At 50.6% G+C, this 23,678-nt stretch overlaps 10 protein-coding genes across 10 annotated transcripts; 3 read left to right on the top strand and 7 right to left on the bottom strand.

The window, feature by feature from the left end:
* Nucleotides 1–13: 13 nt before the first annotated feature.
* Nucleotides 14–1,973, bottom strand: N7515_000853 (cytochrome P450; the record flags this gene model as incomplete). Its single annotated transcript, XM_056661597.1, has 7 exons — nt 14–230; nt 283–374; nt 429–749; nt 807–1,080; nt 1,137–1,252; nt 1,301–1,445; nt 1,507–1,973. The coding sequence occupies 7 exons, from the start codon at nt 1,971–1,973 to the stop codon at nt 14–16; spliced, it is 1,632 nt and encodes a 543-aa protein (XP_056526763.1).
* Nucleotides 1,974–4,117: 2,144 nt separating this feature from the next.
* N7515_000852 (HPP family protein) lies at nt 4,118–4,817 on the bottom strand (the record flags this gene model as incomplete). Its single annotated transcript, XM_056661596.1, has 2 exons — nt 4,118–4,549; nt 4,605–4,817. 2 exons carry the CDS (start codon nt 4,815–4,817, stop codon nt 4,118–4,120), a joined length of 645 nt encoding a protein of 214 aa, XP_056526762.1.
* Nucleotides 4,818–5,929: 1,112 nt separating this feature from the next.
* Nucleotides 5,930–7,173, top strand: N7515_000851 (3-deoxy-7-phosphoheptulonate synthase; the record flags this gene model as incomplete). Its single annotated transcript, XM_056661595.1, has 3 exons — nt 5,930–5,948; nt 6,006–6,061; nt 6,118–7,173. 3 exons carry the CDS (start codon nt 5,930–5,932, stop codon nt 7,171–7,173), a joined length of 1,131 nt encoding a protein of 376 aa, XP_056526761.1.
* A 650-nt stretch (nt 7,174–7,823) lies between these two features.
* N7515_000850 (putative SNF2 family helicase/ATPase) lies at nt 7,824–12,103 on the bottom strand (the record flags this gene model as incomplete). The annotated part of the gene is made up of 3 exons (XM_056661594.1): nt 7,824–9,627; nt 9,733–10,265; nt 10,328–12,103. The coding sequence occupies 3 exons, from the start codon at nt 12,101–12,103 to the stop codon at nt 7,824–7,826; spliced, it is 4,113 nt and encodes a 1,370-aa protein (XP_056526760.1).
* Nucleotides 12,104–12,711: 608 nt separating this feature from the next.
* Nucleotides 12,712–14,310, top strand: N7515_000849 (glutathione synthase; the record flags this gene model as incomplete). The annotated part of the gene is made up of 2 exons (XM_056661593.1): nt 12,712–13,013; nt 13,068–14,310. The coding sequence occupies 2 exons, from the start codon at nt 12,712–12,714 to the stop codon at nt 14,308–14,310; spliced, it is 1,545 nt and encodes a 514-aa protein (XP_056526759.1).
* Nucleotides 14,311–14,547: 237 nt separating this feature from the next.
* Nucleotides 14,548–15,871, bottom strand: N7515_000848 (Aldolase-type TIM barrel; the record flags this gene model as incomplete). Its single annotated transcript, XM_056661592.1, has 3 exons — nt 14,548–14,634; nt 14,691–14,764; nt 14,821–15,871. The coding sequence occupies 3 exons, from the start codon at nt 15,869–15,871 to the stop codon at nt 14,548–14,550; spliced, it is 1,212 nt and encodes a 403-aa protein (XP_056526758.1).
* Nucleotides 15,872–17,130: 1,259 nt separating this feature from the next.
* N7515_000847 (bestrophin family protein) lies at nt 17,131–18,996 on the top strand (the record flags this gene model as incomplete). The annotated part of the gene is made up of 7 exons (XM_056661591.1): nt 17,131–17,388; nt 17,476–17,623; nt 17,677–17,761; nt 17,820–17,945; nt 17,999–18,348; nt 18,400–18,573; nt 18,647–18,996. 7 exons carry the CDS (start codon nt 17,131–17,133, stop codon nt 18,994–18,996), a joined length of 1,491 nt encoding a protein of 496 aa, XP_056526757.1.
* Nucleotides 18,997–19,633: 637 nt separating this feature from the next.
* N7515_000846 (uncharacterized protein) lies at nt 19,634–20,209 on the bottom strand (the record flags this gene model as incomplete). The annotated part of the gene is made up of 2 exons (XM_056661590.1): nt 19,634–19,973; nt 20,061–20,209. The coding sequence occupies 2 exons, from the start codon at nt 20,207–20,209 to the stop codon at nt 19,634–19,636; spliced, it is 489 nt and encodes a 162-aa protein (XP_056526756.1).
* A 175-nt stretch (nt 20,210–20,384) lies between these two features.
* On the bottom strand, nt 20,385–20,856 carry N7515_000845 (DUF167 domain-containing protein; the record flags this gene model as incomplete). Its single annotated transcript, XM_056661589.1, has 2 exons — nt 20,385–20,546; nt 20,644–20,856. The coding sequence occupies 2 exons, from the start codon at nt 20,854–20,856 to the stop codon at nt 20,385–20,387; spliced, it is 375 nt and encodes a 124-aa protein (XP_056526755.1).
* A 446-nt stretch (nt 20,857–21,302) lies between these two features.
* On the bottom strand, nt 21,303–21,617 carry N7515_000844 (uncharacterized protein; the record flags this gene model as incomplete). Its single annotated transcript, XM_056661588.1, has 1 exon — nt 21,303–21,617. One exon carries the CDS (start codon nt 21,615–21,617, stop codon nt 21,303–21,305), a length of 315 nt encoding a protein of 104 aa, XP_056526754.1.
* Between the last annotated feature and the right edge of the window lie 2,061 nt (nt 21,618–23,678).

The raw sequence follows: 23,678 nt of genomic DNA, 5'->3' as shown, positions 1-23,678 counted from the left end.
CCACATCGAGACCTTATAGTTCAACACCCTTAAGAAGCTTCGCAACGTTTTCATGACGAGGCTTCAATCCAATACGGAAGGGAACCGGAGAACGTCCCGAAAGACCATCGTACTCCTTCAGATCGATAGGCTCACCAGGGATCTCGTACATATCGAAAGCCCAGAGCATACGGGAGATAGTCAACCAGATCTCGCGCTCAGCAACGATCATTCCAGGGCAAATACGGCGACTAAACTCAGTTAGTCCTGCACTCTGTAACAAAGCTGGTAGAGAGAACTTACCCGGCACCGAACATCCAGTGGTCTCGCTCCATAGGGTCGGCGGAATTGGCACTATCGGCAGATGTCAAGGGATCGTTGATGTAACGGTCAGGCTGTTCTTGAAGTCAGTATTGGGAATTGAGAAAAGTGATGTGGGAATAACATACATTGAACTTGTCCGGGTTGGAGTGACGGTGGGAGTCGTGGTGCATCGTCCAGGTGTTGAGAACAACCACCGTATCCTTTGGAATGTATTGACCCTCGTAGACAAAGTCCTCACTGGCTACGTGAGGTGTCCCCAGCCAGAAGGGGTTGTGAACTCTCTCCACCTCTTTGATGATGGCGTGGCAGTAAGGCAGATTCTTCTCATCTTCGATGTTGGGGAGACGATCACGGCCGACGACTCGATCGAGTTCTTCCTGGGCCTTTTTCTGGATCTCGGGGTAGGCGGGGATGAGCGCAGAGAACCATTGCATGATAGCGGCGGTCTAGATGGATTGCATTAGCGATAAGTTGGTTAGGGAAGCGATGGTTGTTCAACGTACTGTCTCTACACCACCGATCATGAAGGCGGATGCGAGGATTGCCATGTCGAGGTCATCCAGTTGTTCCTTGTGACGCAATTCGATCATGGTCTTTGCCAGGCAGTCGTTGACCTTCTCTCCGGCCTTCATTTTCCGCTCAGTGTCTTTGATAATCCCGCCATAGGTCTCGACCAAGCCCCTGTGGAGCTTCTTGCCGCGTCGGTGCATTGGTGTTGGGAGGTACTGCAAGAGAGGAACGAAATCTACCAGGTTTGACATGGGACCGGTGCAGTTCCTGCCACTTCAGTCAGTACCTCTGCAGTCGATTCTGTAGAAGAGGATTGCACGTACATGAATTCACGGCTAAGCTTCAGGGCTTGCCCGACAAGAGGGTGTTTGATGCTATCAGTTCGGAAGCCGAAGGTGATGGTCGTCATGTTGTTCAGAGAGCAACGACCGGCATGGGGCTAGCTGGATTAGCATCAGTCACTGTGAGATAGGGACATCGAACATACTTGAGGGTTAACGGGGACCAATCCGCCTTTGCTTTCATCATACAGTGCCTTGACTAACGACAAAGATTCACGGTCTAAGACAGGGGAGTAGGTGTCCACGGCGCGCTGGCTCAGCCACGTGGTAGCAATACGGCGATGCTTGCGCCTGTCAATGATAACATGACTTGTAAGTAACAAATTGACCAGTTGACTTGAGATCGGCTTACCATCGGTCATTGTACGGGGTAGCGGTGATACCCCGGCCAGCAAACACAGTCTGACTCTTGATGAACATCTCCTTTCGAGACGAAAAGACATTGCCGTTGGTGACCATGAGGTCTTTTGCGATGCGGGGATCAGAGACAATGACAAACAGCTGGTTACCCAGCCAGACGGAATACAGATTGCCGAACTTTTTGGCCCAGAAGTCTAGAGTAAGCTCGGGGTATCTGGTGAGAGAGTAGAAAGAACCAAAGATAGGAATGCCCTTAGGGCCCTTGGGAATCTTGTGGCCCTCCTGGTCACTCCAAGGCTTTCTCAACCAGGCAAGAAGTGATACTCCAGCAAGTACGGTGATAGCCCAAACAGAAGGCGAGCTGGATTCGAACACAGCGCTTGAACCGACTGCCCAAAGACCCGTAGCCAACGGCGACGAGCTCGGCAAGGCCGCGGTGCCATTGTAAAGGAAAGACATTCTGTCACAAGGAAGGCGGCTTGGAACTGAGAAGACAATACAGAGGCGAGACTGAATTTATATACCCAGCACCGCCTAGTCTCTCTCTACACGTCTCCGGATAGAACAGGCTGGCACCGGCCGACAGAAACATAGAAAGAGACAGACCTCGTCTGCCGGAGGACCCAGCATTGCTGACTTCTGCCTATTGACTGGGCCATGACGAATCCTCCGAGTGTTTGGCCCCAATCGGGGAAATGACAAAACGTCAACCTACGAGTTCTAGCCGAGACATTGCCATGAGGTGGTCTCCACGAATCAATAGCAAGAGATCGTCAGCACACTACTGCAGATGCATTCCTGTCAAAAACGTCGGCGAAGACGATCTAAGATTATCCCGGTGTACATGTGCGATACCCGACTCGAACAGCCGAGATCCTTCATTGGGAACCTGCTCAGCACAATCTGTAACGAGACGATGTGACTCTACAGACCGTTTGAATTGCATCAGGAAGGCCATAACAGACACGGAAGGGCGTCAGCAGAAAATTTCTGAAGCTGATGCCGCCACAGAACGGGGATTGTGGAGCACAACATCTCGTATAGACAGATGGGTTGCATACATGGACTTGGCTGGAGTCTCTGGGCATTTTCTGGGCACTTTTAACATACTAGTCTTGCTCGCCAAGTTGGCGTTGATTCAATGATATCTGATGTATTGAATAGTATGTCCGGGGCCAAGATACCCCGGAGAATTGATTCCCAACGTAGCACGATCTGGGTCATATACTTTCAGCCGCAATTTATCTCAGGGCCACATGGAAACCGGCACTCATTGCATGAACTTTTGTGTCGGTAGTCTGCACACTACAACTACCAGTTATTGTGGCTAGTACTGACTCGCATCTGGCTTAGCTGGAAGTCACATCTTTCTGCAAATCATCCTGCAGATTGGCACATGTCAAGCGATCCGCTATATCCAGCTAGGTAGTCAAACAATTAACTACCGCCCTAGCTAGCCGTGAATAAACATTTCGACTAGGCACTATAACCACTGCCCCTAATTGGACAGTCTGCAAGCCCTAATTTCTAAGCCTCAAGCCTCGGGGTGAAGAAACGTCAGCCAGATACGTACAGATGTCACGGATACGACTCGGGCCCTGGATTGGCTGAGCGGAGTCCGACCATGTGGGTCCCAAGCCTGTGGGCCGGGCCGCCCGTTAAAGTCTAAGTGAGAATGCCCGTGAGCCACAGAAGTTCAGAACCAGCAGGTGAACCGAGCATCACGACATTCATTAAGACATTATTCAAGGAAGAATAAGCGAACGTTGGATTTAGCCGGCCGAAACCTGCATGCTTCTGGTGAAGGAATGGAATCCTTGACGTCCTGCAGGGTAGCCGCAGATACCTCTGTCTCAACCCCTGAGCATGTCAGCGCCCTTCGTTATAACGGACCCGATGTGGATCCCGTTGCTCGTATGTACCTGCGCCGAGAATTAAACAGAGCAGCAGATTATACAATAGAGGCTCTAGCCGCCGACCCCATGTGCCTTTGATCTCAGTACTTAGCCTCATGTTAGCTGCGCCAAGCCCGTTGCGTGCCTACATTCCTGTGCTTACAGACTCCCAAGGATCTGCGACCCACTTACGGATAACGCCGTTGTAGGTGTGTGTATGCCACTACATCCCTGGCGGATTGTTGGCGCTTTTCCGCGGATCATCGCGAGACGTTGATCTTGTCAGCTTCTAATATTGAATTTTGATCTTGATTGTCGCATCATCTCGCTAGTGCAAGAAGGGTAGGTGAAGTGTCAGAGCCGTAAAGGGAAATTTGGTTGTGGAAGATCCCTGCAGGCATTTTATGCCTCGTTACAATACAGTTACGACAGGGATCTTTTATGCTCGACGGAAGACGGAGAATAAGTCTCCGAGATCGGAAAGGGTTACCGCGCTTTCCTTCGGATTCGACCAAGAATGGTACGGAATGAATGTGTAGAGTTGGATCGATTGGTCCATGTATTACTATATAGCCGTAGAGATCTTGGGTCATATCACAAATGTATAGACATGCCTTCCTTCAACATTTTCCCCGCGTTTCTTAACTGCGAAACTTCCAGTATTTATAACTTTTTGCAAGCGGCAAGTCACCTCCGCACAACCACGCTTCATTTCGCACCGTTGGGCTGAGGAAGGGCGGGCTTTGGCTTAGCCGGGCTGATCCAGAACACGGGATAACGACGCTGGATATTGTTGACAACCAGGGCCACAGCCAGAATCATGGCCGAAGAGAGTAGAACCACGGGTAAATAGTACCACGACATAGCCCAGACAGCTTCGTCGACCGCAGGAAGAAGAGCCGTCGCGCCAGCAGGGGGGTGAGTTGTTTCCGTAATCTGCATGACGACAATGGCAATTGCAGATGAGAGCGAAGCCGCCAGCCAGCGAAGCGAATTGAATTTCTCCTCATCGGGCATCAAGCTAAACAGTTTCGTGACGCAGATACCAGTCAGCGCGCTGAAGAAATGACCGAAGATCAAGGCGCGGGGCTGCGCCAACGGGCTCTCAATGGCCCCGTACACGAGTACAGCAGATGCTCCCTGGACAAGACATAAGCAATTGAAGGCAGGGGTGAAAAGAAGGGGGGAAACTCACATATGAGGCGATTAAACCAGGGACGCCACGGGAAATGAAGTAGTGGGAGTAGTTGAAGATGGCCTGCACTACGCAGAGACCACAGAACGCGCCGATGAATGACCAGAAATGTACGAGATACTTGGGAGGAGGCTTTGGGGCAGTTGCTCTGTAGCCAAGGAAGTGGCTAATGGGCATAGGGAGGCGAGACAGGAATTCTGTTTCGGACAACATGGTAGAGGGATGAGAGCGATGAGATGAGAATGAGAAAAAACAGAGCCAAGGGAAAAGAAGAAAATGGATACGAGTCGCCTGGGCAGGATCGCCTTAAGCCTAAGTAAGCTCGCCCTAATCGCGTTAAGGGGGCCCACTCGGGGCGAGGTATTTTATAGGAGCCCCCATGCTAGTCAAGGCATACTAATTAAAATGAGTCCATGCAAGTACTAAACTAGTGATTTTCCACTTTTGTCGATCACCGGTGGATTGACCATCCATTAGTCCGTATACGTTGTAGTTGATCTACTCTATAAAAATGATCTACTGAAGGGCTTGCATTGTTGTAGACTTAGGGTACAATGTGGTGGTCTTTAACCTCGTGGATAAGAATCATTTCTAAAATCTTAAATGACCAGAAGCCAGTAAATATCCCTGGGTAAGTTGCAGTTATTGACCAATAAAAATGAAGGGGGAAAAAGCAACCGTTTGACCAGTTAGGGCTCTCATACGGAGCATGAGAGGGTTGATATTTCCAGTTCCGACCTCAAATCGGCCCCCAAAATGAGTCGGGTGTCGGACTTTCTTTGTTCTTCAGCCACCTGTGCACGTTAACGGTTAGATCATTACTCGGGGCTCGGAGGAATTTCTCTCGGCACTTTTCTCGGGATTTATTCTCGATGTTTGCTAAATGAAGCATTCAACGGGCTAAGCTAAGCTCAAAATTGCACGGATTCCTTCACTATTCCCGTCACGTCATTCACCATCTTGGTATGTTCGGTATGCGGCAACGATCTAACGTACTTTTGATGCCTCAATCTGACATGCAGCCCGCTGCAATGTAACATCTCGCTTGTGTTAGTCGTATATCCCGAGAGATCCTTCAACGTTTCAAGGTTGCCTGGTATGAATCACAGTTGCTTCATTCAGCTGTCCGGTCTATCTGGTTCCACCGTGGGGACCGTCAGCCATAGCCCCTGATGATATCCAGAGGCCGCGTTGGCGATAGATGTCCGCTGGCGTATATCTTTTCGAGGGCCTGTCCCGTTCTCAGGCGCTTTCGAATCTAAAATCTACAAGGTCTTTCGAGATAGATCTCCTCTTAAGACAAAATGTCTTCTCCGACACGTCGAATGCAAGAAGATACACGAAGTAAGTTCAACCCTTGAACCCATTCATTGTGGTGAACGGCATTGACACGGTCAATAGTCGATGGGTTTGAGCCATTGCTCTCCCCGGAATACATCCAACGCCAAATTCCTGCCGTGAGTCAGTCATGACCCGTTGCAAATGAGACAGGAAGCTCACCGACAGCCTCTAGTCAGCCACCTCACTCGCAACCGTATCATCTGGTCGGCAACAGGTCATTGACATCCTCAACCGACGAGATGACCGGCTCCTCGTAGTCGTGGGACCATGCTCAATTCACTGCCCCCAAGAAGCACTGGAATTCGCATCTCGACTGCACGCCCTGTCAAAAAGGCTTTCAGCAGAGCTCTGCATTGTCATGCGGGCCTACCTTGAGAAGCCCCGCACCACAGTAGGCTGGAAGGGACTAGTCAATGACCCGGATCTTGATGAATCATACAACATCAACAAAGGACTCTGCGTCTCCCGCCAACTATACTCTGACTTGACAAAAATGGGAGTCCCTATCGCAAGCGAGATGCTAGACACAATCTCGCCACAGTATCTCGCGGACTTCATCTCTTTCGGTGCAATTGGCGCGCGCACCACTGAATCCCAGCTCCACCGTGAGCTAGCCTCAGGGCTAAGCTTCCCAATAGGCTACAAAAACGGCACAACCGGCAGCATCGGCATTGCCATTGATGCCATCCAAGCCGCTTCCAGTCCGCACACCTTCTTGGGCGTTACCAAGCAAGGCATGGCGGCCGTGACCCGGACAGCCGGGAACGAGCATGGCCTCGTGATCCTGCGAGGAAGTGTCCATGGCCCCAACTATGATAAGGAGCATATTCGCTCGGCTAAGCAGGCGCTGAAGCAAAAAGGCCAGCGGGAGAACATCATGGTCGACTGTTCGCATGCGAATGCCGCTAAGAACTTCCATAACCAGCCGCTGGTGGCGATGAACGTCGCGGGTCAGATCGCTCAAGGCGAGACAGCCATTGTTGGTGTGATGATCGAGAGCAATCTCAATGAGGGTAACCAGAAGATTCCACCGGAGGGACCGAGTGGGCTTAAGCCTGGTGTTAGCATCACCGATGCTTGTATTAGCTGGGAAACGACTGTAGATGTATTACAGAATTTGTCGAACGCGGTGAAGTCGAGACGTGTGCAAGTGCAGGCCGTCACTCATTACACTAAAGATGGTCTCACCTCTTTGGAGAAGCACACCGCGGGGATCATGGCTGTATAGCTCTTATGTTGGGATGAATGGGGTTGCTTGGAATGGGTTCTTCTTCTGTCCTTAATTTTAGCTATGTGACGACGTCAAAATCAGGTACTCAATTGAATCACGATTTGTGCGAATGGACTTGACGGTCTATGCATCCTGTATGCCACTTTAATTCCAGTCTTAGTACCCCTTACCGGCCCATGTGCCTGCCCATGATCTGATCGCAGACAGGACGATGGGAGGACTGCAGCCCAGGAGACAGTAGGGGGAACGTCCTGAGACTCAGACCTACTGAGAACTGACGAAAATCATACTGAAACTGATAGTGAGGCAAGAGATGTGCGTTCTGTGTTGTCTCTGCGCGCCTCTTAAGGAGGATGAGTGGTGAATGTAACGCACGACGCCTGACTCTAAGGCATCATTCTGGAGGTGGCGCAGTTCTCCCACTACACTAGTTAGGACTTGGGGGCCTATGCTCTCACATGCCTATAATTCGATGGATTCGTTGACTACAACCTTGGAAAGAAAGCTACAACGCCTCGTACATGCCATATCATTAACCAACGCTACAGGAACTCATACATACATGCCGTTACATGTCAGGTAACTGCAGATAGGGTATCATCTGAAAAGAAAACCTTGGAACTCAAACAAAACAACAGAGGCACGATTTAGCTGGGCGGAGGGAGCCCCATCCTTTCGCACCACTCCCTCTCAACGACCTGATTATCCTCCGCAGTGAGCAGATCGTCCGGGTCAATCTCGTCCCACGAGAGCCGGACTTTGAGAATGTAATCGGCGCACTCAGATCCCATGAGCGCCTTCATCATCTCAGGATCACAGGCATGAGCCTGGGGTTCGATACCCCCTCGTCGTTGGCTTGGCTGCCAGGGAACGAGATATTGCAAGCCACTCGCGGTGCCCTCGCGAGCGACATTCTTCCTATCAACGACGCGGCATGCGAGTTGCTTCTTGAAGATGGATGTACCGTATATTTTCTCTTCGACGGTACCCCCGGAAACCAGCCGGTAAACATACACCTTTTTGTTCTGACCGATGCGGTAGGCACGCCCGACTGCTTGCTCCTCCCAAGTGGGATTGAAGGAGAAATCAAAGATCACAACCCGGTTTGCACCCACGATGTTCAACCCAATCCCAGCAGCATGGGTGGAGAGAAGGAAGACATGGGATGTAGTATCTTTGTTGAAGCTCTCTATCATCCCACTACGTTGAACCGCAGGCACTTTTCCGTCCACGCGGAATGATTTCCAACCCATTTGGCCCATGAACCTTTCCAGATAATCCAGTGTAGGAATACTGGACGAGAAAACGAGAACTTTATCCCCGAGCGCGATTGCCTGTCGGACAATTTCTCCGAGTATGATGACCCGACTAGATAGGTTCGGCGAAAGCAAGTCAGGAACCGTACCGAGCCATGCTTGCATTTCAAATGAGCTCGATAGTGGAAGAACGTTCTGCGCAGTGGGCATGTCCAAGTCGGGTCTGTTTTGCGGAGCTAAGCCGGGGCTCTGTATGTGATCATCGCCAGTACCCTGGGTTTCTCGCCTGTCCAGCTGTGCCCTGAACACGGCCGGATGCACACAACAAAGCTCCAGGAGGTTCAACCAGGACCAAAGCCTGGTGCGCACACTCACTGAGGCTTCTGATTGAACGACTTTAACAAAGAGATCATATAAGTCTTTTTGGGTTTTTGTCAGTTCAAAATAAAACGAGAACTCGTATTTTGGTGGCAAATCTGTCGCCAGTACGGACATGTCCGCCCGATCTACCTTTGGACTGATGATCCGAAGCAACAGCTCCTGGCGCCGAAGCGCTAGTCTTCGCTCGGACTTGGTGCTGTCGATGTATGAGCCATTCTCAATTGGCTCGATGAATCTATCGCCAAAGTGCGAGCGTGTTCCCAGGTACCCGGGCGCCACCCAGTCAAGCATGGCATAATAATCTTTCAACCCGTTCGACAATGGCGTGCCAGTGAGGGCGATCCGTCTGTGGGTACGGATTCGAGAGGCTGCTCCAGCAATGAGGCTGCTGCTGTTGCGGAGAGTTTGAGCCTCGTCCGCAATCACCAAAGTTGGGCCATTTAGCAACCAATTCTGGACATTTTGCATTGCCAATTCTCGTCCGCTATTCTTGATAATTTCAGGGGTGGTGCCAACAATCTTGCGGAATATGTCGTAACTGATTATCAGTACACCGCCCTCATTATTACACGCGTTGATATCTTCAGTTCGGTCAAGTGTTGCCCAGGCCGATGTTTTCGGTAAGATGGGGCGGATTTTGCCAAGATTGTGATGCGGAGGGGCCCAAATCTCGAATTCATTGCACCAATTTACAATGAGGGATGCCGGGCACAGTACCAAAGCTTTGCATTGCCGCATTTCTTCGGGGATTTGGTCACGTATGGCGGGGTTTGGGGAGGCACCGGCAGCAGAAATTGTAACTAGAAGTGAGATCCTACGCATACGTTAGCTGATACCCGACGAGTCAAACAACGATCATGATGAATGAAGCTTAGATTGCATAGTCTTGCCCAGTCCCATGGTGTGAGCCAGCAAACACCCTTCCGGTCTTTCGTTCTGAACAATCTCTCGAAACAAGAATTGAATACCATGGAGCTGATGAGGTTTGACACGATCGCCAATATGAGGGTCAAGATAGATGACTGGATCTTCGAAAGTGACAGGATGCCGGGTGGATTCCGAGTTGACATCTCTGTGAGAAAGTTGCAATCCCTGCAAGGCCTTTTTGGCCTCTTCTTGCAATTCCTGTCGTTGCTGTGCCTCCCTCTGAACCAGAGTGAAGTTTCGGTTGGTGGCCCTCTTTCGCTTGCTTGATGGGTGCCACGAGGTGGCTTCTTTGTTGGGCTGATGCACGGCCTCCCCTTCGTCGGGCTGAACCGCGGTTTCCTCGTCCTGCTGCACGTCACCTTCCTCTTCAATGGGCTGAACCGCGGCTTCCTCTTCGAGGAGTTGAGCCTGAGACGACGAAGAGGCCCATAGCCTGTAGCCCTGAGCGAGACCTTTTAGGCATTGGAAGAATGGAGTGAACTCGTCGTGCTCGTCTTCGAGCAAGGCAAGGGCGGTGTTCACTCTCTCCCTCGGCATGGCCGTATCAGGGGCCGGGTCATATTGGCCCATGAGATAAATAAATTTACCATCAGTATCACTGAACGGGCGTCGTCGGCCTCCCACCCATCGAGAGCCTGCCTATCTCCAGACATGGCCTGTAAGACTTCTCGTGTGAATTCTTCAAACAGGAGATCGATAAACTTCTCGAGGAAGTCGAAAAGCCGAAGAGCTTCCTGCTTCCGTTCACATGACAAGGCTTTCGCTACCAAATAGGCCAGGTTTCCACTCCTCTCGACATCCTCCCACGTCAGGGAATTGGCAGCTGTAAGCGCAGTGAGAGCATATTCAGTTTCACTGTCCCTCACGCCTGTCAAGGTCAACCTGCTTTCGGGCTCTTTCGTGGTAGCTGGGTCGGCAGCGGGGGTCTCTGCCTCCAGGCGGCGCCTCTTGGCGGCTGGGGGGCTGTGATTGTGAACCTCATCTTCAAAATATAGATGGCTGACGTCCTCAGCCGGAGAAGACGTTTCACGAAATGGCCCGTGTAGAAGATCGGGGCGTAAGTTCGATTCCTCTTCAGGGACCCCATCTTTGGGGATTTCATGCATACCCTCAAGACGGTTGCCGTCTGATTGCTCGGACTCGCTATCCATCGCCATGGTTTCATACATACCTTCAAGATGGTTGCCGTCTGATTGCTCGGACTCGCTATCCATCGCCATGACTACATCTTCTTCGTCTTCGTCTTCCAAGCCGTCCTCACTTGGATCGATGAAATCCGAATCACGGTCAGAGTCGAAGTCGGAACTTAGAGTCTCCTCGCCGTCTGAGGTTTCTTTGACTTTTGCTACCCGCGGAATGCGGGGCGGGCGAGCGATCTTGGGCGGAGGGTCGACTTTCTTGAGAATGGAGACTTGCCATCTATTCAAGCACATCTCTGATAGAGTCTGATCGAGACAGGCACATGCTTTTTGTAAAGACGAGCGGCATGAATGTTCAGCCACGCAGAGGGCTTTACGAAGTTCAAGAAGACGTTTTTCAAGGTGAGCATACCGCTTCAGAAAGACATCGGTTGTTTCGGGTCTCTTTTGTCCCAAGGTCCAGAGGGCAAATGCCATGTACTCTTCTCTTGGCAACCGAGTCGTTGTAAAGTACGTTTCATGCTCAGCAATGTATGCGTCAATGACAGCATTGACATCATTGATTGTGAGCTTCTCGGGAGATTCGGGATGTCCAGAAGTACTGGGGTCGTGGGTCTCAGGAGGTCCTCGCACTTCGTCCTCCTCGAGCTCTGAGTCATAATAGTCCTCGGAGTCGGATTCTCCGAGCACTGGAACGAGGTTGTCATCCTCCGGAGGGTAACTCCTCAAAAGCCTATCAAAGAAGTCTTCTTGTCCAAAGGCAGGCTTCGAACCAAGTTGTTCCTCAAGTGGGCGGGCCTCGGGAAGAGAAGGCTCCAGAGGTTGCGTGACTAGCGTAGTTTCCACTCGGCGAGTTGTTTCCTTAGGCACCAGATCCCATGAGAGCTCATCAAGTAAGGCAGTCGGATTGGCAGAAGCAGCAGGGGTCTCAAGACGACGCTGCTGCTGAGCCAAGCGAAGTTCCAGTGATCGACGTTGGAGCGATTCACTGGCAGCCAAGACATACTGACAGTATGCAATGATAGAGATCCCTAGGTCTTTCACCATCGGATAAGTGAGCTTGAGAAAAGCTGAACCCGAGATAAGGTTCTCTCGCAGAGCGATCTCTAGGGCCTGAAGATCCGGGCGCGCCAGGTTACGGGACCATTCATCTGCCGGCTCATGACAAACAAATCGAACAACCTCATCGACTGTCCAGTCGACGGGGTCTTTCATTGAGGTCATGTGTCTGAGTAGGGGGCCTATATGAGATTGAGGTTAGCGGGTGATTCAGATGGGCAGCGCGCGTGTTTAGGGCGCGTTTTAGGGCTGGTTTATCTCGAAGACGCGGCTCTAGGAACGCGTCGTGAAGACTTTCAACTTGCCTGTAAAGCCTCCCAATGCAGCTAGATGATAATCGAATGCAGTTGGATGTGCAATTGCGATGTTTCCGATAACAGGTAGGTAAAAGTGACAGTAAGGCGAGCAGTGTTGAGAAAGTGAGGTTTGCAAGCAGACACCACCTTGTGAGGGATATTAACGAGCCCATCGGTATAAGCCTATATAAGGAAACTACGATCCCATCGTAGCTTCCTTAACTGCATGTTCATTGTTTTCCCGGATAGGCCTGAAGCGATGGTCTTTTTTTGTGCCGGCGAGATAAAAAAGCGGTCAGATGGTGCTCCCGATACTGCAGGCGGTAGGTATCTCATCGTGATGACTTAGATTACTGCCTCAGGCGTCAATATGGTCTGCCCCGCCAATTACAAATCCCCAGAATTTATCCATGCCTTTAGTGAGTGGCATTCTTTATCGAGTTTTCTAATAAATCAACCGGTCTGTTTAGTAGCAAGATGGCAGAATCAGTCTATTCAAACTACCCGCCCGAGTTGTCCCCAGCTCAACAGAAGTTTCTTGTCACATATGTGAAAGATTGGGCCATCCAGAATGGTCTTGCTGTTCGTCCTTCCTCGGCGATCATCCCAAATGGAGCAGATACCAATGGAGTGTTGGCAACGAATGCGCCGGTGACATTGTTCCCCAGTCCATTCCCCAGAAGTTGCTTTGAGGAAGCGACTGCTCTGCAAGAGATCTACAACGAACTCTATGCTAATATCACGTGTGATGAAAAATGGCTGGGGCAGGTTGTGGAAGAGTAAGGATATATCTGCTCTGGTACCGCTCATTGCTAATCAACAGCCATTCTTAGGCTTATTGAAGTCGATGACTTTGTGTCGAACTTGTGGAAAGTTCACCTGGACGTTCAAAAGGAGGGATATGTTCAGAACTTGTCACTGGGTCTCTTCCGGTCCGATTACATGGCCCATGTTCTTCCTACAGGAGCCACAGCTCTAAAGCAAGTTGAGTTCAACACGATTTCGTCATCGTTTGGAGGTCTTTCAGCTCGTGTGCGACAATTGCACACTGAGCTTCTTTCCTCGCCGCCAGGTCCATCAGTCAACTATCCACCCCATCCGTTGCTGCAATCAGAGGTTCCACCGGAGAATCCTGCAGTGGAAACCCTCTCAGCAGGCTTGGCAGCTGCCCATACGGCTTATGGAGTATCCAAGTCCAGGCCGGCCCTTCCTCTTTGTGTTCTCTTTGTAGTCCAGGAAGCAGAACGGAACGTCTTTGATCAACATGCGCTCTCGAGACAGCTCCAGACAGTCCACAACATCCCAGTGTTCCGTGTCTCCAGCGTGGACATACTGGATCAGACGTCCATTCCCAGCTCGAACTCTGCACGGCCATTGCTTTACCAGCCCCCTCACTCTCCCGACTCAACTTTCGAGGTAACAACTGTCTATCTTCGGGCTTACTATTCACCAGACGAATACAAATCCAATCGCGACTGGGAGGCAAGGACTCACTTGGAGCGTTCGGCCGCGATCAAGTGTCCCACGGTACTCAATCAGTTGTCTGGGTGCAAGAAAGTTCAACAGGTGCTGGCAGAGCCGGCAGGTCCTGACCATCTCTCAAACTTCTTGAAGGGCGTTGATAAGGCGCTTGTTGAACGGGTTCGGGACACTTTTGCCCCGCAATATGACCTGTCGAGTGGAAGTCAAGGCCGCACTCTGGCCCTCAATCCAGAGACGGCTCAAAACCACGTGCTTAAGCCCCAACGTGAGGGGGGTGGCAATAACATCTACAAATCTGATATTCCAGACTTTCTGCGCTCCATGCCAGAATCTGATTGGAGGGGTTGGGTGCTTATGGAACTCATCAATCCTGCACCCAATGCCCAAAATGTCGCCTTACGCAATGATGGCGAGGTTCTTCGTGGGAATGTTATCTCAGAGCTTGGTGTCTATGGTACCATCCTTTGGGATAGCACTGGGAAGGTTTTCCACAATGAACAAGGTGGATATCTGCTGAGGACCAAGGGGAAAGAAGTGAATGAAGGTGGCGTAGCCGCAGGTTTCTCCAGCTTGGACAGTGCTCTTTTGTTCTAATAGTACTTTTGCCTGGTACAATACCCTGATAGATACGATCAGCTACACAGTTACAATACAAGGCGCCATTATATAAGATCATTACACAGTGCATGAGCACCGCCAATCTGCTCTTCGCTTTTGCTATCAGATTCGCGCCATAGGTGTTCAGCGCCCTGATGATAGGGTTTAGTTTGCACGAGCTCCCTAGCAAAACGAAATCCGGGGAATGCCTCCTATCAAATCAAACGATGACTTCTAGAGTCTCGACCGGAATTTCGCCCGGCAGGCTTCAAGACCAGACGGTCCATCGTAGATTTGTTTCTCAACCAGTCGAGTATTGATCTGAAATGCCATATCAGTTAGTTCCGGACATAAGAAGAAACATGTGCAAAACGTACATGTTGCATGCCGAGTTCATCGACATTTTTCACTCCAAGAAGACGCATGCAGGTTTTCGTCTCGTCAGTCAGAACTAAGGAGATTGTCAGCAAACTAGATGCACAAATTGACAGGTCTGCATTTCCATACTCTGTAATGTCCTCTTTACGCCGGCCACGCCCCCAGCTCCCAATCCCCAGAGCGCAGCTCTACCGATTCCGACGCCTCTTGCACCTAGACAAAAAGCCTTAACCACGTCCGTCCCCCTCTTGATCCCACCGTCAACCCAAACTTCAATCTTGTCGAACACCTCAGGGCAGTACTTGCGGATTTCAAGCAGGGTGTGAACAGCAGGAGGAGCCGTGTCAAGAGACCGGCCACCATGATTTGAGAGAATGATACCTTTGACTTGAGGAGTGTATAGGGTTGCAATATACGCGTCTTCGTGCGTTTGGACACCCTTGAGAACAACCGGAAGATCGGTGTGCTTTGCCAACCACCCAAGAGTCTCTGTCCAAGTGAGAGAAGGGTCAAACCCTTTAAACACCAGGTCTGCGGCCTTGGTCGCTGGTCTCTTGTCATGGTTATCAATCTCCCGTAACAGAGACTCATCCGACTTAGATTCCGGCATGATATTAATGATGTTTCCACCGCGTTCGTCGTCCTCTCTTTTCCCAGTCACGGGAGAATCAAGCGTCAAAGCAATAAACTTGATTGCCTTCAATTTGTTGATTCGAGCCAGCATCCGCTCGCTAGTGGTTCGATTGGCGTGCACATATAGTTGCCAGCCAAATGCTTGGTCTGGGGCTGCGTTTGCAACAATCTGCTCTGGCGTCATAGATGCCATGTTTGAGATGACGTGCAAAGCACCGAAGCTACGACATGCCTCTGCGATTCCAGCCTCGCCAGCTGGGTGCCCTAGTCGGGCCATAGCTGCTGGGGAAACATAAATAGGGAGAGACACGGGATTGTCTAACAATGTCGTTTCTAGATCGCACTCAGTGCAGTCAACGAACACTTTTGGTCTCAATTGAATGGAGCGGAAGGCCTCTGTATTGGCGTGCTTGGTGATCTTGTCGTCGGCCGCCGAGTAGTAATACGCCCATGCCTTCTTGCTCACTGTTCTGGTGGCGAGATCTTCAATCTCGTCCAGATTGAGCAGACATTCAACTGGATTTTCTTCGCCTATCTTGGTCGTCATATTTCGTACGATTGAAAGGAAACAGGTTCGGAGGCTACAGTAGAGAGCGAAACGCAGCGGGGAACACGATGAGCCGGATCCTTTTTCCTTTCAGGGGTTAGTGTTTTCCGAGGCTATTCCGTCTAAGCCTCGATTATCCACTTCCACCACTTGCTACGTGGAGTCTGGAGAATTTGAGGCTATTCCTAATTTGTACGAAGACGGTGAAGCTAACTGACCAATAACACTGCTACAAGTTACTCCAAAAGACAACAACGCTAAACATGACTAGCGCTGCCAGGCAAGGGGATACTGCGTACGGGTGCCTATGATACAATCTATCCGGAGTCTTGTCACTTGACTCACTTCGAATTCTTCCACCTTGTCTAGGACTTTCAAATGAGGGAAGTCACTTCCCCACGCCACGGCCTGATGAAATTGTTCTATCCATTTGTTTCAGGTGGGGCTTACAACAGAACAAGCCTTACCTCAGGTACCCTCAGAGTCCAGACCTTATCACATGATCCAATCGTTCTGCCAGATTTGGCACGCTAAACCTAATCAGATTAAGGTTCATGATCTGGTGAGTCAGCGTCGCTAGAAATAGCAGGCGGTGGCCAAATCCACTGCCTTTTGCAGGGCGGGCCGACGGCTGAGGGAACTGAGGTAAATAGAGCCGGTAGAGCCGGTGAACCCTAACTACTACCACTTTGTTTCTCAGGTATTGTCCCTGAGGCTTTGGCTCTCTCGACCGTCAACATGGAGGGCTCACTAATCCACAGACCAACCGCTTTAACTGTGCCCTTTTTAACTCCATTGCTAGCGGGATCTCTGTTCAAGTGAACTCAAGACGAACTCGCTAGGGGCTCTAGCGTTAGGATCTGTTCCAGACTCAATGGCCATACGGGCCCTGGGGCAATCCCCGAGCCAATCCTTCGCAAAAGTGTAACTACGCAGCTTACTGATCAATAAAAATTCCAAGAGATTTCCCCTGACGGGCTAAATTTAAACATGCGGACGTGTCCGTCGACTCCACTTTCGTCGTGTGGTCTAGTCCCCGATGAAACGCCTCTGTCGAACGCCCGCGTTTCACCTGCCCTTTATATTTTCTTACAGTTCTCTTCTAGTTCCTTCCTTTCAGTGTCAGATTCTACCTTCGTTTGATTTTTCTTTTCTTGTCATACTTGTTGTCACTTTCATTCATAATATAGAGGCCGGCTTCTATTACCCTCTTTTTACTATATCTTTCTTTGTATTAGGCCATTTTTTGGTAGATCGCCATGACCGACGGCCACAGTGCCCCTCCAGCCGATGCACCGGCACCTGCAGCGGCAGCAGACAGTGCAGCAGCGCCTGTTCCTGCTGATGTACGCTCGCACGCTGTTCATCATGACACGGCACCAATCCACGAGAAGGAGCAGGCCTCCTCCGTTGGACGCATAACCCCTCGACCGACATTCTTGGAGCATTTAGCTACATCGCGAGACTCACAGTTCCAGCTTGATCGACAGGATTCGAGCGAGCTTGACCGATACTTTGTAGGTTGAGGATTCCCAAAATGGCCTCTGTGAGAGAGCAGGGAGAACAGCTGGGCTTAGGACGACGCTGACATGTTCTGAATCTAGCATGGACCGCGTAACATGGACAAACACTCAAAGTGGCCGATCATGATGCGAATGCACGGTAGTGTCATGCCAAAAATGATCATGCCAATCTTGACCGTCGCTATTTGGTCGACTGCCGTTACTGTTTTCTCTAAGAAGGTTCATGACCGTAAGTCTCTCCTGAATTTCATGAAACTAGAATTTGATTCTGACTCCTACAAGTCGGAATCAACAATATCCTACTTACCGTGCTGGGTTTCGTGGTGGGTTTGGCTTTGTCTTTCCGCAGCTCGACAGCATATGAGAGGTACTATTCCCTCCCTCCTGACTACGAGTTTGCATTCACTAATTCAGCGCGTATATAGATGGGCCGATGGACGTAAATACTGGGCCCAGCTCATTCAGACATCACGCAACCTGTCACGCACAATTTGGATCAACACAAACGAGAGAGAAGGCGAAGCAGGAAAGGAGGATGTCCTAAGGAAGCTGTACGTGCCAATGCCATATCCGGGTACTCCCAATTCTAACACACTATTACTAGCTCCGCGTTGAACCTCGTCTTAGCCTTCGCCGTCTCCCTTAAACACAAGCTCCGCTTCGAACCCGACATTGCATATGATGACTTGGCTGGCTTGGCTGGTCACCTCGACACTTTTGCCCGTGACGCACATGACCGAAGGGTCGTCAATCCTCCTCCTAAGTCTATCTGGAAGTCTACAGGAGAGTACCTGGGCATATCCTTCGCCGAGTCAAACCCCCGGAAGTACATCAAGCGGTCCAAGAAGCCTCTTGGTCATCTACCCCTGGAGATCCTCAACCATCTGTCCGCGTATATTGATTCTTGTGTCGCCAATGGTACTCTTGTTTCAACTTTGCACCAGGGACAAGCCAGTGAGTATACAAATCCCTTCATCTTGACGCTCCATGTCTAACCAATGACAGTCACAATGCTATCCACCTTGAACGAGGTCTTGACCGGTACAGAACGTGTCCTAGACACCCCTCTGCCCACTGCATACAGCATTGCCATTGCCCAGATTTCCTGGATCTACATTCTAGTGCTTCCATTCCAGCTCTACAGCGCCCTGTCATGGATCACCATCCCAGCATCAATCGGTAAGCATTCATCTTCGTCAAATTATTGTATGAGAATACTTAACAAAAAGAACAATGCTAACGAACTCTGAAGTGGCTGCCTACATCATCCTTGGCTTGGCTACCATCGGCAGCGAAATTGAAAACCCCTTCGGCATGGATGTGAACGATCTTCCATTGGACACTTACTGCCGACAGATTGCTTTGGAAATGGATATCATGACTGCCAACCCCCGACCGAATGTTGACGACTTCATGTCGCGAGCTGACAACCTCGTTCTGTTCCCCCTTAGTCAGTTGGGATATCCTGACTGGCAAGAGCGGAGCGTCGCGGATATCCGTGGCGCACTGAGGACCAAGGTCGTTGTGAGCCCGTCAAGTGCTGAGTCGGATACATCTACAATTAGGGAGAAGGTTTGCCCTAAGACTGCCGGGTCTGTCTGATGTTCCTTGCATCGCTGTTATCAGCAACTAGCATGAGACCGCCGGTGACGTCAATTCTTGTTTTCGAGAGACGAAGATTTGTGCATGTGAATAAGCGGTATTAAATTGTTTGAGATAGATTGAAGAGCGTGTGAGTTATGGCGTTTTATCTCGGTCAAAACCGAAACCAAAAGGTCCGAGTCTGGCTAGCATTTGCGTGTATATAGCCCTCGCTCCAAATTTATTCATTGTTTTATTCACATGAACTGCTCCACAGTATTGTGCTCTCGGCTTCAAGGTGGCGGTGGGTTTCATTTCTGTCCCGCGAAGCCTTCAGTCATGCAAAATCAATCTCCCGGTCTTCATGAGAGCCGGACAAGGGTCGTCAGACAAGACCAATCCCACTGCACGGTGACTCGTGTCATCGCCGCACATTGGCGCGCGAAGCTTGTCTGCAGCTCCAGCAGCTAGAACGGCTCGACCTCAGTGGTCACACGTAGGATGCACAACAGCACCCGCGAACTGCGACCGAAACCGGAATAGGCCTCGACGGGACTCAAGCTTCAGCCAATTGCTGATTAACCACATAGTCCAGAATCGAGCCAATATTCAGAATATTCCCAATGATACTCGTTTCGAAAGAGCACCAACTGCATACTCAAGGAACGAAAAGATCAGCCCCAGATCCAGAAACTAGAGCACCCAGGAAATTCCCCTTGGCGCAGACCCTCCAAGCGACATCCGTAGAGCCCATTGAATTATTCCCGCCGCCAATCCACGAGCTCACTGCGCCTACGACGGCCGAGGCATCCTCGCGAGGAACCCGAATCCAGACAACATCGTGCTTTGTAATAGATGGCGATCCCTCCTCAATCTTGAGTATATCTATCGGAATGGCTGTTCCGGTCAGGCCGAGGAATTGTGACAGCGCGGAGGAGAGATACGTTCGTGCGGAGAGATGGTCGAGAGGTTGTGGTGAACTTCCTGGTTGGTAGACACTGGATTTCTTCGTTAGCTACCTGTTGGTTACTCATAAATTTTCCCTGCTGTCTGGAATGGATGTTGCAAAGTCGAGGATAGCTTACAGCTTGAGCTTGAGGTAAGTCCAGGGTGGATTGCGGGACGTGAAATGAATAGTTTTTGGCTTTGCCTCGGGCGCTTTTCGCTTGACGGACTCTCCTGACTGCACTTTGAATTCATTGTCGATGTCCATGTTGCGCGTAGGATCTGACATCTTGTGCGGTTTGGCCAGCTGTTGTGGTGTTGAAGATTGAGGTTCGGCGGAAGCTTCAAGCTCTGACCCAAAAAAAAGCGACCGCATTTCGCGTCACGGGATCCCTGGCATGAATGAGTCCGAATTTTGTGAGAGCCAGCCAGATTGGTATAGTGGCCTTCTGATTCTACAATCGCTAGCTTTTTCGCATTTTGATGGCGGCCTGTAGTAGCTGTGTCGCACGCTGCAAATATGTTTCTTCGTCGTCTCCAATCTCGAGATCGGCGATACACAATGTTTTCTCTCGGGACTTCGCGCCTCGAATGACCTCCACACTCGATTTTGGGACATTGAAGATCTAATGAGGGGCCAGAGAGGGTGAGTGCTCAACTTCAATTGTTTTTAATCCAATTGAAAGGTCGGGGGAACACGGCTGGAGCCAGCTCTCAACTCACCTCTGCGAGAACATGCGACACTGCGGTATTAGCTGCCCCATCGCGTGGGACTGCAGCCACCGAAACCTCGACCCTATCAGTTCCCACAGCTGTAATACCTGTTCGGCGAGCGGAGGCGTTTGGCTTCACGTAACAAGGAACGTGGAGATTGAATCTGCGAGGACACTGGGCGTTGCTTGCGACTAGGCGCAAGAAAGGATATGGAGGCGACATTCGAAATTGCGGCGAAACCTGTACTAGATACGATTGTGGATCTTCAATGGGGATAATTGAGTAATACTGATTTGATTTTGTTTGATGGAAGAAATATCAAGTAGTAGAGAACGAGTCATAGTTCAGCCGCCAACTGGCGGAACCTTTCCTTTGTCTGGTAGTATTCGCTAAAGATAAAACCTCATCTCAATGAAGGAAAAGCTAGATCAAACCCCAGAAAAATACAAAAAGAAGCAACAGCAGCGCAGCACCTTGTGAGTTCATCTCTCGGCTCATGTCTCACGTCATTGACTGCAGTTCGACATTCTTCGCATGGCTGCAGCTGAACCTGGACCTAAAGAAAGTCCTGTGACTCCTGTCGGCGGATTGATCCTGGGTGACAAGGAATTCAGGATTGTCGATCTTCTCTAATACGAACTCCGACGCCAGTCTAATCGCGTAGAGCTCTACCACGTTGCTGTTGCCGGTTTGGCCGGGTAAGTAAAGGGAACAGGTCCTTCTCTGACTCCGGGAGAATAGACCGCATCAAAAAGGTAGATGAAGAATGCGGTTAATCCATCGTGTGCATTGCTACTTGTCGGAATCCAGAAGCAGAAGCTAGCAGCTAGCAGCGTCCAGCACATCTGGGGGAAGGTGAAGAGCAGAAAACCACGTCGACCGAATGTATCAATTGTCCATACAGCGGGCCAGGCAAACGCCAAGTTGATGAGTCCGAATCCAAAGGATGCAGGAAGCGCCCCGATGTTGGAGGCACCGGCCATTTGGAAGATGGTGGAGAAGTAGAACGAGGGGAACCGATGGCTGAGTCGGGGCGCATTGTTCAGGTTCTTCGTCCGGGTCCCATGGAGACAGTCGAACAGGGAGCGGAATGGAAGGCGAACCGGGGCTCTTGTCTTCCTTTTTCGCGTCTGGGAGTAATGTTTCTTTTTTTGGCCTTTCGGTTTTTCTTAGAAGGCATGATCGTTTTCGCACAAAGAATTGAGATTTTATGATAATTGGAGACCAGTCAAGCACCTCACGATGGTCCTCGCCTTGACGGATCAACTGAAGGTCCAGTTGGCAATCAGTATCTGGTGGCTGTTGTGTGATGATGGTGGGATAGTACCTAGGTGTTACGCCCAGTTACGAATGATGAAGAAGGTCGACCAATGTAGTGGCATTAAACAAAGCAACTAAGCATGAGGAGAGAAGGAAGGAAGGAAAACATCTCCGCCAGGACGTGCTGATATCCTGTCCGATAAGCAGCACGTGCCCCTCCCTTATTGTTAGATTTGTTACGTGTCCGTCTCCCTCAAGTCACATGCCTCATAGCCCCAAGTCCTCCACGACCTGTAACACTAGGTGAGGTGAGGAAGGTGAAGACAATGTTGACTAATGAGGAGGACAAGGTTAGCTTGATCTTGGAACTCTTCGCCGGTTTTTCACCTGCTTCCATACATCTGTTGCGCGAGTTTCCTGGGGTCTTCTGGCTTGAAGTTTCCCACGGTAATCCGTCGCTATGCGGTTGCTTCCATTTCGTGCTGTTCGGCTCTGCTTGCCGGTCGGGTTGATCTGATAGCGCAGATGCTCGGGACTCCTCGCCTGAGGGCGGTTTAGGCAGGGAGGAGAGGGTGTCAGTTGCCCTGCTTGTGTGGGGTTATCAAGCGAAGGCTAACGTTCCAGGTCTGGTATGTCCACCTCCGATTCGGGGGTTGGTCTTGGGCTTTGTCGGTCCGCGTTCTCGGTGGTCCCGGATATCCTTGCTGACTTCCTACTGCTGGGTTCCCCCGGCTGGCCCCCTGGCTGGACGTCTAACCAGTATGATCCCAGCCTTGGGTAGCCACCGCCACATCTCGAAGTTCATCCGGGAGATCAAAGAACTCCACCTCTTCACACGGGGAAGTATGAACGGTGAATACATTGAGAATGCTCCTGAATCGGCCAGGTACCGCAACATATCAGTCCAAGGGCGAAGCACCCAACTCCGACTTCCCAGCCTGGACCTGCCCCAATATCCCAATGCTTCTCTTCTGCATAGGCTTCCGCAAATGCCGATCAATATCAAGCAGCTCCCCGGCAAGCGGATGTCTCTCCAACGCATATGTTACAAGCCAGAAGGGAAAAGGAGCAGCAGAACTGGGGAAGGAAAGAGCAAAGAAGAAGAGCTGCACAGAAGAACTCCATTTTATGTTCTTTTGCCATGCTTGCTCCTTCTCTTAGCTGTCGCTTGGTCGTCACATGATGGTCACGTAGTATGCTGCATGCACTATGCAAGCACTGACCGGGCAGACAAAATTTCCCGCGATTCTGAAATTTATCATATGGTCCGCTTATCGCGTGGCTTCTGAGCTTGAAGGGGATACTCCCAGGTCTCTCGAGAAACTTTGCACGATCTTACTTACTAGAACCACGGTGCAGTATTTAGTCATTTGTGTTTGAGAAAGCAACTCGAATTGAGACCTCAGAAGACCAACAGACTCGGCCAAGGAGATCTGACGAAGCCCCCAGTCTGGTGATTGAAAGTATGGCGATGGCCGATGATACCACAGAACGAGCTGATACAGGATCAGGCGGTTGTGAGGGGCCCCAGATATCATCCACTCGGCAATGCTCTTCAAGTTCCAAGGGTTATTTGATCAGCCCGTATCCCTGGTTCGATTTGCCGTTGCGGTCTCAAAATTGAGGTGTTGCCACTTTGAACCCCGGATGCTGAGGTCCTTTGGTCTCTACAATCACTATTGTGGAATTATGCGCAGACATATGAACCCCGCACCTTGAAGACATCATCAGACTGTGAAACTTGCACGGGATAGAGTATAGACCTCAGACCCGGCCCGGCAAAT

This window comes from Penicillium bovifimosum (genome assembly GCF_028826915.1).
Source record: "Penicillium bovifimosum strain IBT 22155 chromosome Unknown utg000001l_segment0_segment0, whole genome shotgun sequence".
NCBI classification, from domain to species: domain Eukaryota; kingdom Fungi; phylum Ascomycota; class Eurotiomycetes; order Eurotiales; family Aspergillaceae; genus Penicillium; species Penicillium bovifimosum.
The sequence above is the reverse complement of the archived record's forward strand: the minus strand, read 5'-3'. Positions and strand labels throughout refer to the sequence as shown.